General features: G+C 39.4%; 1 protein-coding gene across 3 annotated transcripts in view; it reads left to right on the top strand.

Moving 5' to 3' along the window:
- cdk5rap1 (CDK5 regulatory subunit associated protein 1) overlaps positions 1–13,144 on the top strand; it is a 110,194-nt gene that overhangs the window by 7,382 nt on the left and 89,668 nt on the right. For all 3 annotated transcript variants that reach the window (XM_056468752.1, XM_056468750.1, XM_056468751.1), the window contains exons 4-6: positions 4,762–4,796; positions 4,888–4,988; positions 10,636–10,846. In XM_056468752.1, coding sequence (XP_056324727.1) covers positions 4,762–4,796; positions 4,888–4,988; positions 10,636–10,846 — 347 coding nt within the window. The remainder of the gene's footprint in view (positions 1–4,761; positions 4,797–4,887; positions 4,989–10,635; positions 10,847–13,144) is intronic.

Here is a 13,144-nt window from a genome sequence, read left to right as displayed (position 1 = left end):
GCTAAATGCCAGTTTTAATGGTGCCTGCAGCAAAAATCTTGGGCTGTGGACAATGTAAAACATGTATTGTGCTCTGATGAGTCCACCTTCACTGTCTTTCTCACATCCGAGAGAGTTATGGTGTGGAAAAGCCCCTAAGACACGTACCACCTAAACTGTTGCATGCCCAGAGTGAAGCATTGGGCTGGATCAGTGATTGTTTGGGCTGCATTATCATGGACTTCCCCAGGCCCAATACTTGTGCTAGATGGGTGCATCCCTGCCAAGGACTACCCAGTAGGCCTGGGAAATATTGCACAATAATTACCATGATATTATTCATTCATTCATTCATTCATATTTTTTTATTTTTGCTTAATCCCTTTGTTAATCAGAGGTCGCCAAAAACGAATGAATCACCAACTTACCGCCAACGCATCCAGTACTTATCCAGCAACCTTCTTGCTGTAAGGCGATTATGCTACCCACTGCGCCACCATGCTGCCCCATCATGATGTCATGTTTCATATAGTTCAATATATAATTTTGATATATAATTTAGATAATTATTGAATATTTTTTTAACAATCTATTTAGATGTATTATGCTAAAAAATCTTTCAAATGGGTAGCTATTGGCTGGGATGCACAAGAAAAGAAACCAAAAAGCCACTTTGGCGACATGCTTTTTTTTATTTACAACCTCCTCACGGCTGATATACATTATGGCACTCATGTTTTGTTATTCTGACCTGAACTGATGAGCACTTTCCTTTATCATTTTCTATGGCATCTTTCATAACTAGGTGGCCATTTTCTCAGAGGATGACAAACAGACAATTGCTGTAGCTCCGATGCAATTTTATGGAAAAAAGTAAAAACCACTGTAGTGTTTGGATGCGCTGTTTGTCTGTGAGGTAATCAGTCTGCCGTTATTACTGAAATGTATATATTCCATGCAAATTGTGAAGCAGATTGGTTAGTTCTACTTACATTAATGGATTTGTTCTAGCTGTGGCGGCAGGCGTTTTACACAGATCTACCAACTACCTATGGCGTTATTTCAAGGAAAACATTGTGAGCGCAGTATTACAAGTCGAGATCGCATTTATGTAAAATGAGCATGCGAATCTCTTTGCTTTCACACCTATTTCCTCTGTTCGTGCACAAAACTTCTCTCAAGCACTCTCAAATAAACGATACTGAAGTGCAATTTAGTGTGTTTTTATAACGTGTGTCTCCAACATATATTAGATTGGGTAGGAATATTTATGAATGTCTCCAATAGAACTGCAGAGTGGCATTGATGCATCTTGGAGTAAAGTAAAACGGCTATAACTTCCAGCAAGATGAAGTCATTGTATGCAGAGCCGTAAACCTTTATCTATAAATAAAGTATAATTATGGAAAACTATGCTTATCTTAACTGAAATCTACATAATGTTTGCTAGCATCACGCACCTGTCAGTCAGTCTGTCAGACCGTCAGTCAGCATGTCACCTTAAAGGGTTAAACAAATAACACACAGCACTACTACGATTACAGAAAAGTTTGCGCTGTAATAATTAACTTACCTTTTAAAAATGTTTTGGTGCAATTATAACTTGCTATTAAAAAAACAACAAAGACTGAATGTTTTGAAAGAGAAGCTGTAATGTATCCGTGACGGGTTGAATTTTGGTGTCGCGCCCCACCATGGAAGAATGAATGTAGCGAAATCCATGAACTGACACCCTAAGCTTATTGCCATTGCTTCAAAGACATGCGCTTAGCAGCCACATTTTAACAAATCTATATAGTGCTTCATACCAAACTTTTTTTTTTTATTATCAATATTGACAATGGTGTTCGGTCAATACTGATATCATTTTTATCGCCCAGCCCTACTACCCAGCTATTCTGGAGGACCATATGCACCCAATGGTTCACCCTATGGTGGTGCCAATCAGGATGATAAAGCACCAATACACACAGCAAGACTGGTGACAGAGTGGTTAGATGAATGTAAAAGTGCAGTTAAACACTTTCTGGCTGGCCACTGTGCAGGACCTGTATCTGTCATTCCTCAGAGGAATTGTTGCTGTACAGACAGCCCGACATCCTGGGGCTTTGCTTTTTCCAGTCGGGCTACCAAAATCTATTTTCACCTGCCCGAAGGACTAGTTGGAGTAAAAAAATATTTTGTCTTTACATTCACTAAAAAATGTGATAGTCATGTATGTGCTTTTTTGCTGATACGGCAGCAATAAATCCACTTTTTTACTTGAGAAAAGACACAATGTTTCTATCAGTGCGCTGCAATGAAGCACACAAACACTCGTCACTCACACAGAGATCGCACGAACACAAAGATTCAGATACAGAAATAGCCTGAACTAAGTTAGAATTTTAGTAATCATGTGTTATATTTAAAATCACTTTAATGTGTCTATAGCAGTATAAACTGAACATCCAGATTTGTTCCATTGGCTATCACACGCCACAGAAGTTTAATTTCGTCAGCACCAAATATTGACTTCAAGTATCTAAGGTTTTTGAAATCTGACATTATTCGGGGACGATTAAAATAACAAACATACATTTATTTCTTACCTCAGAATTAGGGATGTTCACAATTATTCGATTAATCGAACGCTTCAGCGACGATCGAGCATGAAAACGATGATCGATTGGTTCTTAAATTAAATTCCTTTTATTCTTTCTGATTGGTTATGCTGGTATTTGGGCGGTAGTTTGATATTTGATTGGTTATGGCTGCAGGGAGTTGCGGTCTATAGGCGAGACCTGATCGCAGATATAGAGTATAGGGGGTCACACACCAGAAGCGCAGCGTCACAACATGGTCCACGCAGCGTCATTCATTTCAGAATTCTAAACGTATGTTTCTATCAAGGTACACAGCCACGACTCAGGACACTGTTCATATTTCTGCCGCGCCACAGAGCACCATCTGAATAGTTTCATTTTAAAAACCATGCGAATGTGCGCGGCTGGTGTGTGATACTTTCAGCTGTCATGTGCACGCCGTGTCTCGACACTCTTTTCGGCGAGGAATATGGGATGAGTGATGTTTCACCGAATGACACCAAAATCGAAAGCTACTTCAGGGAGCCATGCATCTCTCTAAACCCGGATCCTTTATTGTGGTGCAAAGTAATTGAGTCTCAATTTGCAAGGCTAAGCACCCTTGCTCAATGGTACCTGGCTGTTTCTGCAACTTCTGTGCCTGATGAGCGCTTTTATTGAAGACCGACTGATCTTTTTTAATAAAAATATGTAGTCCTTATATTAAGTTTTATTAGCCAAGCATGATAAACTATTTAGGCTGTTTTTGTTTTAAGTTTAAGTAGCATAGTTAAATCAAGTCGGCTTTTTTATTTACCTCCACCGACTGATCATTTTGAAAGAAATGTTATTTTACCTAATCTTTAAGTTTTATAGCTGTGGTAAAAAATATTCAGGCTATTTTCATTTTAAGTTTGTGCCAGGGGTGTTGCTAGACATAAAGCTCTACTGGGGCACGTACCCCCCCCCCCCACCCAAAAAATAATAATCATAAAAAAATATATAAATATATAAGTGAAGTTTATTCATAGAGGATGCTGGGCAGCCAGCAAACAAAGCATTACAGTAATCTGGCTTAGGAGTCATAAAATAATGAACTAGCTTTTCTGCATCTGAGATAGATAGGATGCTTTGTATCTTAGTAATATTTCTTAGATAAAAGAAAGTGGTTTTTGTGACATGGGAGATATGATTTTCAAAAGTTAATTTGCTGTCTAATATAACACCCAGGTCTTGTACAGTAGAGCTAATATTAACATTGTAATCCTTCTAATTGCAGGTCGAGATGTGAGATCTGCTATATTCAGGATTTTGGTCCAATAAGTAATACTTCTGTTTTGTCTGAATTTAAAAGAATGAGATTGTTGGTCATCCAGTCTTTAACATCTTTAATACACCAAGTTAGCTTTAGATAGTGCAGAATCTCATCAGGTTTTGTTGAAATGTGTAATTGAGTATCATCTGCATGAGTATCATCTGTAAAATCTGATCCCATGCTTTGTAATAATGTCTCCGAGGGGTAGCATGTCTATTGTAAACAGCAAAGGGCCCAAAACTGAACGGGTTGCGCATTATCTTCACAGTATTGAAAATGGTATCGAATCTCAAAATTGTTCATGGTATCGCATCAAATTTAGAGATTACAGTATTTTGACAACACTAATGGGACGCTATGCTATTCAGTGAGCATCATCCTTTGGATGAGACATTAAACCGAGGTCCTCATGCTCTGGTTATTTAAAAATCCCAGGATGTCATTTTAAAAGTATAGGGGTTTGTAGCTGGCATTCTGGCCAAATTTGCAATCTATACTATATAGCATGTTCAAATAGGCTTTGGCTGAATGTGCAATTGTCTAATGACGCATCTAGTTGCTGTGCTTTGTCTATGACAACTCAAGGTATTTCATACTGAATGAGCTCTTTCTACATGTGAATATATTGTTGTTTATTATAAAACTTTATAGATGGTCAAGCGGGTTTTGAACAGTGTCCAGGCTGGCCAAAATTCAGAGGAAATATGTGGCATTTTGAGCCATTTGCTTGGTTTTGTGTTAAATTCAGCGATTGCAGAGTCACAATTTTGCTCAACACAACACCTGCCTGTTTTTCATTATAGGTCATGCAATTTCAGGTTTTTAGTTAGGGAAGTTAGGGATTTTTAAATTTTGCTTGTAGTGGGAATCCTGTAACGTTGTTTATCTGATGTTTTTCTGTAGGCAGATGTGGTATTGCTTGTCACTTGCTCCATAAGGTAAGAAATTATAAACAATAATAAAATCTTAACATTAAGTATACTTCATGCATTTTTCATTCAGATTTATGTTTTTTTTTTGTTTTTACAGAGAAAAGGCAGAGCAAACGATTTGGAACAGACTTAAACATCTCACTGCCTCCAAGAAAAGGATTCAAAAACACAAGCGTTCGTTAACAATAGGTGTCCTAGGTAATTATTACAATGGTTTTCTACCTATTATTCAACTTATTTTTTATCTGCGTGAGATAAAAAAAGTGTTTAAACAAGAAAACAGGGTATGTGCTTCAACTGGAAAGAGCAGTGCAGATGTTTACCTTGATATTTTTGGGAAAAATTATAAAGCAACAAACTAAACAAAAACATGCCATATTTATAACAACAATCAATCTGCTACTGTTTAAAAATAGGTCATTTAGAAATAAGTACCTGGGGATTTAAAATGGTGTAATAAAATCAATCATTTATTCATTAAAAAAAAAAAAACATGCAGCCCTACTCAGTGTTTTTGTCTCTGCTGGTCTGACATGTTAGATGACATGGTCGTAATGGTTTTAAAGTTCCATTTATGAAACTTCTGTCTAGCTATTACTTACAAAATCCTATTTAGCTAGCTGCCTTTTAACATGGACAATTCTAAAATCTTTGTTGATATCTCTGTTAGAAATCTCTGGCTTTTTAAAAACTTGCCCCCCCAGTCACCTACCTTGTCTGCCCTATTTGTACATGTCTGCTTGAACTACAAACTTAAAACTATTGAAGTAGGTGTGTTGAGGGTGTAAAGCAGGGGTGTCCAAACTCTGTCCTGGAGGGCCGGTGTCCTGCAGATTTTAGCTCCAACCTGCCTCAACACACCTGCAAGGATGTTTCTAGAAAGCCTAGTGCATGCTTGATTAGCTAGCCCAGGTGTGTCTGATTGGGGTTGGAACTAAACTTTGCAGGACACGGGCCCTCCAGGACTGAGTTTGGACATGCCTGGTGTAAAGAGAGCAGGCAAAAAAACAATATAAACAGACAACACACTCATAAAGACAAACGTAGCATTTTAATTCCCCATTGTAATGCAGTTTCATTAACACAAAGCCCAAATTCTTTTAGTAATGCAGAAAAACTAATGCTGTATTTGCATTCTGGCAATCTAATCACAATTCCAATTTTCATTCGTATACCTTACATTTTGTAACATTTGATTGGTTTAGTTTTTCTAAGTGATAGTTTTCTCAATTTATGTCCATATCTGTGTACTTGCATTACTGTGTCATTGCCCAAGCACTGCCCCTTTTATTATTCATGATAAAAAGTGATAAGTTGTGTTTACATGGAAAACATGTGAAAAATGGAATTTAGAAGGCGAATTAGTAGGGTTGCACGATTCTGGCTAAAATGATTTTTTTTGCTTAAAATCAACATCACTATTTTCTAACGATTCTGTAGATGTAAAATAAAGGTTAATGTGAGTAGGCTAATATTATTGTTATTTCTCAAACGTATGCTAAAACAACAGTAAAAATATTAGGCCTATGTGTAGGTCTGCTGCTGTTAAAATGCTGCCTTTTGTATAGACTTGGATTGGTTGACTTGAACGGACTTTACATATGTCCTGTTTGTTAATTCACAGTAAAGTGATGACATCAGAATACAACTATTCATAATTGTAAAGTTGAATTATTGTGTTTGAGACATATACTTGTCATTTGTCATTGACAACATTATTAGACCATTTTTTTCACTGGTAAAATGAGACATCTGTCATTATCAGATTTCCTCTTGCATTATATTCAACATTATATAGGCTAGAGTAGTTATATTGACACTGTTAAATATTTATTTTTATGCACAACACTTTGTATTCGCTATGAAAGAAAAAAGTGTCATAACTCTAAAATGCGATATGATCATTTAAATGGTATGCCAGTTTCACTTTCACTTCCGAGCGCAGCTCATGGCTACAGTCACTGTGAGAAAAAAAAAACACACATGCAAATCATACTTCCTGCGAGCTCTCAAATGATCGCTCTGTGCAACAAACTGAACGTTAGTCACAACTTTATACATGTTATTCACAGCCTATGCAGGCACGTGCACGGTAGTAAACAAACAGCTGGCGGCCACGAATACATCATTACAGGAAGACAGAAATGATATTTTTTGGTGAATTATACTTAATAAATACAGTATGTGACACTTTTAACACCATTTGGAGGTGTCCATGTTGCTGTGAAGACTTGCGCAACCGCCTTTACGCTTCTCTCCTGACCTTGAAAATACAATTGGCTGAATCGTAGAAAAGCTGAATTAAGATCGTGTGTCGAATAGTGTCGAATCGAGATCGCAATCTTTTTTTCGATTAATTGTGCAGCCCTACAAATTAGTTCACCAGCTTTGAGTAGATACACATAACTTACTGTTTTGTTGTGTAGTTAACTTCTTTACTTGTATTTGTTACTAGATAACATGAGCACTGGTAACTCAATCTAACGAGTTGAATATAGTTCAGTCAACTTACAAATTGTAGTCGTCTTGTTCACCTTACTAGACAAATGCATAGACACTGATTGCCTTACAATTATTAAGCAACTTTTTTATATTACTTACTATCACTTTGGGTAGGTAACTTGTTTACTTGACAACAAGAGTACTTGTAACTCAATCTGCCTTAAATTTCTCCTGAACTTAAAGTTGTAAGTTGATAAAGACAGAAAAGTTGACTATTTAGTTATTTGCCATTGTGAAGGAAATTTGTAATGGAATGTGTACTTGAGTACATTTTTTGTTCTGTACATTTACTGCACTTTTTTCTTCAACCTGCAGTCACTACTTTGTTTATTTTTTTTCTTGAATAGTCATTCTCCTGATTCCCATCCAATCAAATTGAGCATAGAAAAATAGCATCAGACAAACCTCAAGACATGGCTGCTTTATACAGGTATTTGCAGAAAGCATGTACAATGTGGAAGCATTTTAAGAAGATGCAAAATCGCTACAAGCAATGATTGAGAAACTGCTTAGACTGAGATGACTGCATGTCACTCATGAGAAAATAAAGGATGTCTGCTAAAGTCAAGGAATGTGACTGAAATCTAGGAATGGGCTTAAATAACAACTAAATACACTTCTCAATGTTACATTTTCAAGAACATGCGCAAATTTTATGTATTCCATCAGTGCTGCACGAGCTTGGTTTGCAGTGCCAACCGCTGAAAACTCGTAGATTGTTAGTCAGGGTTCAAAGTGCTGACAAATCATACTCAAGTAAAAATGTAGTGAAAGTAGAGCAAAAGTGTCTGTTCTAAATACTACTCAAAGTACTGTAAAAAACAGCCCTTCTAAAAGTGCTAAAGAGTAGTGAGTATAAAGCTGTGAAAATTATTTAATCTCATATACTCGAAATTAAAAAGGTAGATTACACCAGTGTAATTTTTTTAAAAGGGTGATTCCTTTAGAGCGGTACAAGTTGAATTATTTGCTGTGGATTATGAATTTAAAATGTGAGTAATTTAATGTGAGAACATGTTTAATTAATATATTCAACAATTAAAAGATGACCGAAAGCAGTTTGAGGTTTACAAAGGGATATCTATATAACATAAGGGTCAAAATTCTAGCTCTGATGATATGTTGATGCTTAGATTATTCAGTTTAAATCCTGACTAACAAGCTACGAGTGTCAAGGACTTGGCGCTGCAAACCAAGCTTGTGCATAAATTTTAGTATATGTAACATGTGCATGTGTTTGAAAATGTAAAATTCTGCAGTTTGTTATTGTTTGACAAGTTCAGTCCTCATACAGTAACGGCATCCTCATCGTTTCATCAATGACATGCAATTGTTGCACGTACAGATTTAGCTTCTTCTTGGACACTTTTAATGCTTCCATACTGTACATGTTTGCTGCATTGTATGATGTTAATATTTTTATGCACAATTTGATTGGATGGGAATCAAGTGACTGATCATTCTACTTGGCCAATCATCATAGACAAAAAAAAAAACTCAAAGTGCACATAAGTACAATCAGTAGATATGAGCAAACCCTGAAAGCTTTTTGTGAATCTAAAAAGTATAATGTCAGCTTACCTTGCTTTTTATATATTTTAACTTACATTTTATTATAAAATAAATTGGCTGTAATCAAAATATTCATATATATATTAACATAACTGTTTCTTTTCACTCTTATTACACTTATAATTAACCTGTTCATTTCGGCTAAGATATTAAACGGCAGTAGTGACAAAATATTCTCACTAATTGAAGCTTTTCAAATAAATAAATAAATAAATAAATAAATAAATAAATAAATAAATAAATAAATAAATAAATAAAAACAGTTAAGGAAACAGTGGTAGGGATTTTCTCATTTACAACTTTAATTACAAATTATCTAAATTGTGATCATGGTGTGTAACAGCTTAGCAACAGCACTGCACCAAAAGCAATGGACCAAATCGGACCATGAGGCGTCTTGCTATCTGTTATATAATGTGTATGGGTCCACCTATGTAGAGCAGACTCACCGTAGCCAAGCAATATAAGCTTCTAATATAATGTGCTCTCACTCCCGCGGGACATGGCTCACTCTGAGTGGACAACCTATGTTTTAATATGTCACTTCCCTTCTGGCAAAGCAGACAAAGAGTTGCTCAGAGGATTTTATGCTCTGAATGTGGTCCATGTACACATGCAGCACCAGTCCAGCTCCATACAGAGGAAAGAGATGCTCTGCACAAGGGAGAGCTTGCTCTTCTCTCAGCTGACTTGAAGCCCCAACTGGCTCAGGTGCATGAGCACCATGTCCCTGTGCATTTTCAACTGCTTCAACCTTCATACAGACTCGTGGAGACAGGGAGAGCCTGAAGGAAAGGATTTTGTACTTTTTACTGCTTCACCACATTAAATTGCACACCTCTGAATTTAGGAGGCCATCGGGATAACTGAATTGTGTAGCGTAGTCTGATCCTCTGAATTACCCACCATGATGAGCTAGGCTTGCTTTGCTTCACTTTCCATTTAATGTACTTATTGGCTCTCTGAGGTTGGGATATTACCTTCATGTGACAGGCTTGATGATGTCATTGTCCCGATGGAGAGGGAATCGGTGGAGGAACGGTGAGAAACTGTTGCCATGACTGCTTTCAGCTTAGCAGTCTTTGGCCACAGGTAGTTGGCCTCCTCTATGGCACTGGACTACTTCTTCACTGGTGAGAACTCCTTGGTGAATTCCCTGTCAGTGTCTCCAAATAGACGAGCCTGGGATATGGGGCACCAAGTAACTGAACGTTGTCAAAATCCCTCATATTAGCCTGGTTCATACACCCAATCCCCCCCCCCCCCCAGTGGCAATAAACCACCACATCGAGAAATGCATGATCGTCTCTTTAAAAGATATATTCGTCGACTGGTTTGTTCTTTTAGAGGAAACTGCTCTGATAGACTGCTTTGCGGGTGCTGTGAAGCACTGAAGGAGTGGGATGCCATGGAAGCGACCAGGGATGGGGAAACCCAGACCACCTATCTGTATGCACCATACACCATTGAATCTCTCTGCATGCATGGTAAGTTGCTGCTTCTGTCGAGTCTTGAATTAAGGTCTGAAGCAATGTCTAACAGGATTTCTCTCCAGACAACCCTTCACAGTCCTAATTGCAGAGTGTCTAAAACTGTAAGAGTTGCACTCGCCACTTTCATATGTGATTTGCCTTAAGTGAATGTGCTCTGTATTCAAATCTAACCAGTAGGGATAGATTGAGGGAGAACTGAATTGTCACAGTTATGGTTGCATAATCTGGACATCATTCTTGACAAACCTTACTGCATATATGTTATGATTTTTTTGTAGGATGCATGGCGGAAAGACTGAAGTCAGAGTTACTTGACCAGGAGAAGTTGGTGGATGTACTAGCAGGGCCAGATGCATACAGAGACCTTCCTCGGTTATTGTCTCTTGCTCATGGAGGCCAAAGGGCTAGCAATGTCTTATTGTCACTAGAAGAGACATATGCTGATGTCATTCCTGTCCATCAGTCTCCGGATGGGCACAGTGCCTTTGTGTGAGTAATGCTATATTTTATGCTATATTTTATTTTATGTCAGTAAATTTGGTGTATTAGTAAATGGCAGTTAATTCAAAAGAAACTAAAGAAAAATCAAAGCTTTTTTCTAAGCTTAATCTTTTAAAGAGCCCATATTATGGGTTTGTGAAAATGCCCTTCCATGTAGTGTGTACACAGCTCTAAGTGAAGTGAAATATCCAGCTAAGGCTTAAATCTGTAAGTGTACAGTGTTTAAAACTATTGATTCATCTATAAAAGAGTCGACTCATAGTGCTTCAAACGAGTCGTCTTGATAACAAGTCATTAGGTGTTTCGTGATGACGCAGCTACGAAACACAAGTAGTTGCACGCGCAAACCCGGGAGATTTGAAATCTGCGGCCCCGCCCACTAACAGAAAAAAAGCCCCACACACACAAACACACACACACACACACACACACACACACACACACACACACACAGAGACACACACAGACACCAGTCAATAAAGTCACGCTGTGCAGATGGATACTATCGACAGCCTACCCAAAGATGAAAGCTCAGCATTATAGCCCAGAGGGCTTCTAGAAACTACATGCTTAAAGAGCCCATATTATGGGTTTTTGAAAATGCCCTTCCATGTAGTGTGTAACACAGCTCTAAGTGAAGTGAAATATCCAGCTAAGGCTTAAATCTGTAAGTGTACAGTGTTTAAAACTATTGATTCATCTATAAAAGAGTCGACTCATAGTGCTTCAAACGAGTCGTCTTGATAACGAGTCATTAGGTGTTTCGCGATGACGCAGCTACGAAACACAAGTAGTTGGGCGCGCAAACCCGGGAGATTTGAAACCTGCGGCCCCGCCCACTAACAGAAAAAAAAGTCTCACACACACACAGACAGACACCGGTCGAATGAAGTCACGCTGTGCAGATGGATATTATTGAGTCTAATTAAAGAGGAAACCTCAGCATTATAGCCCAGCCTTGAGCAGTTCTAAATGCTTCTGAAAACTATATGCTTTCAAAGAGGACTTCATCAGTTTGTTAAAGGAAGGATCAGTGAAGACTGTCTGAACATGGATCAGAGCATCATGGATCAGTTTCTACCCCCATTTCACCAGTGTAAGTACGTGCGATTAAAATTATTGCCTCGTTTACTCTATCTTGCAAATGATGTATTTAGTTGTGTTTTGTTACTTGTAACCGCGTGTACTGTATCAGGTTAACTCTTTATATTCTCATATCGCGTGTAAAGCCACGTTGAAAACGCGACGCGTGCCGCTTTGATTACGGATCGTCAGCTGTTTACACACATGCAACGGTCAAGTAATGTGTGTGTGGGTGTGTGTGTGTCTCCCCGTGTGTGTAACGCACAGGTATTCGCGGATATAACTGAGCGCCGCGCCGCCTCAATTCAGCCGCTCATTTATGGACGCGCTGGCCCTGTGTGTGTGTCTCCTCGTGTGTGTAAGGCACGGGTAGTCGCGGATATAACTGAGCGCCACGCCGCCTCAATTCAGCCGCTCCTTTATGGACGCGCCGGCCCTGTGTGTGTGTGTGTAACGCACGGGTATTCGCGGATATAACCGAGCGCCGCGCCGCCTCAATTCAGCCGCTCATTTATGGACGCGCCGGCCCTGTGTGTGTGTGTGTCTCCTCGTGTGTGCAACGCACGGGTATTCGCGGATATAACTGAGCGCCGCGCCGCCTCAATTCAGCCGCTCCTTTATGGACGCGCCGGCCCTGTGTGTGTGTGTGTGTAACGCACGGGTATTCGCGGATATAACCGAGCGCCGCGCCGCCTCAATTCAGCCGCTCATTTATGGACGCGCCGGCCCTGTGTGTGTGTGTGTCTCCTCGTGTGTGCAACGCACGGGTATTCGCGGATATAACTGAGCGCCGCGCCGCCTCAATTCAGCCGCTCCTTTATGGACGCGCCGGCCCTGTGTGTGTGTGTGTAACGCACGGGTATTCGCGGATATAACCGAGCGCCGCGCCGCCTCAATTCAGCCGCTCATTTATGGACGCGCCGGCCCTGTGTGTGTGTGTGTCTCCTCGTGTGTGCAACGCACGGATATTCGCGGATATAACTGAGCGCCGCGCCGCCTTAATTCAGCCGCTCCTTTATGGACGCGCCGGCCCTGTGTGTGTGTGTGTGTGTGTGTGTAACGCACGGGTATTCGCGGATATAACTGAGCGCCGCGCCCTCTCTATTCAGCCGCTCATTTATGGACGCGCAGGCCCTTTGTGTGTGTGTGTGTGTGTGTGAAAAGAGTAAGAAGACTGTGACTAGGAGGCTAGGAGATCTCCTC

The sequence above is a fragment of the Danio aesculapii genome, chromosome 11, assembly GCF_903798145.1.
Source record: "Danio aesculapii chromosome 11, fDanAes4.1, whole genome shotgun sequence".
NCBI classification, from domain to species: domain Eukaryota; kingdom Metazoa; phylum Chordata; class Actinopteri; order Cypriniformes; family Danionidae; genus Danio; species Danio aesculapii.
Note: the sequence above shows the minus strand (reverse complement) of the source record. Positions and strands in the feature narration are given on the sequence as shown.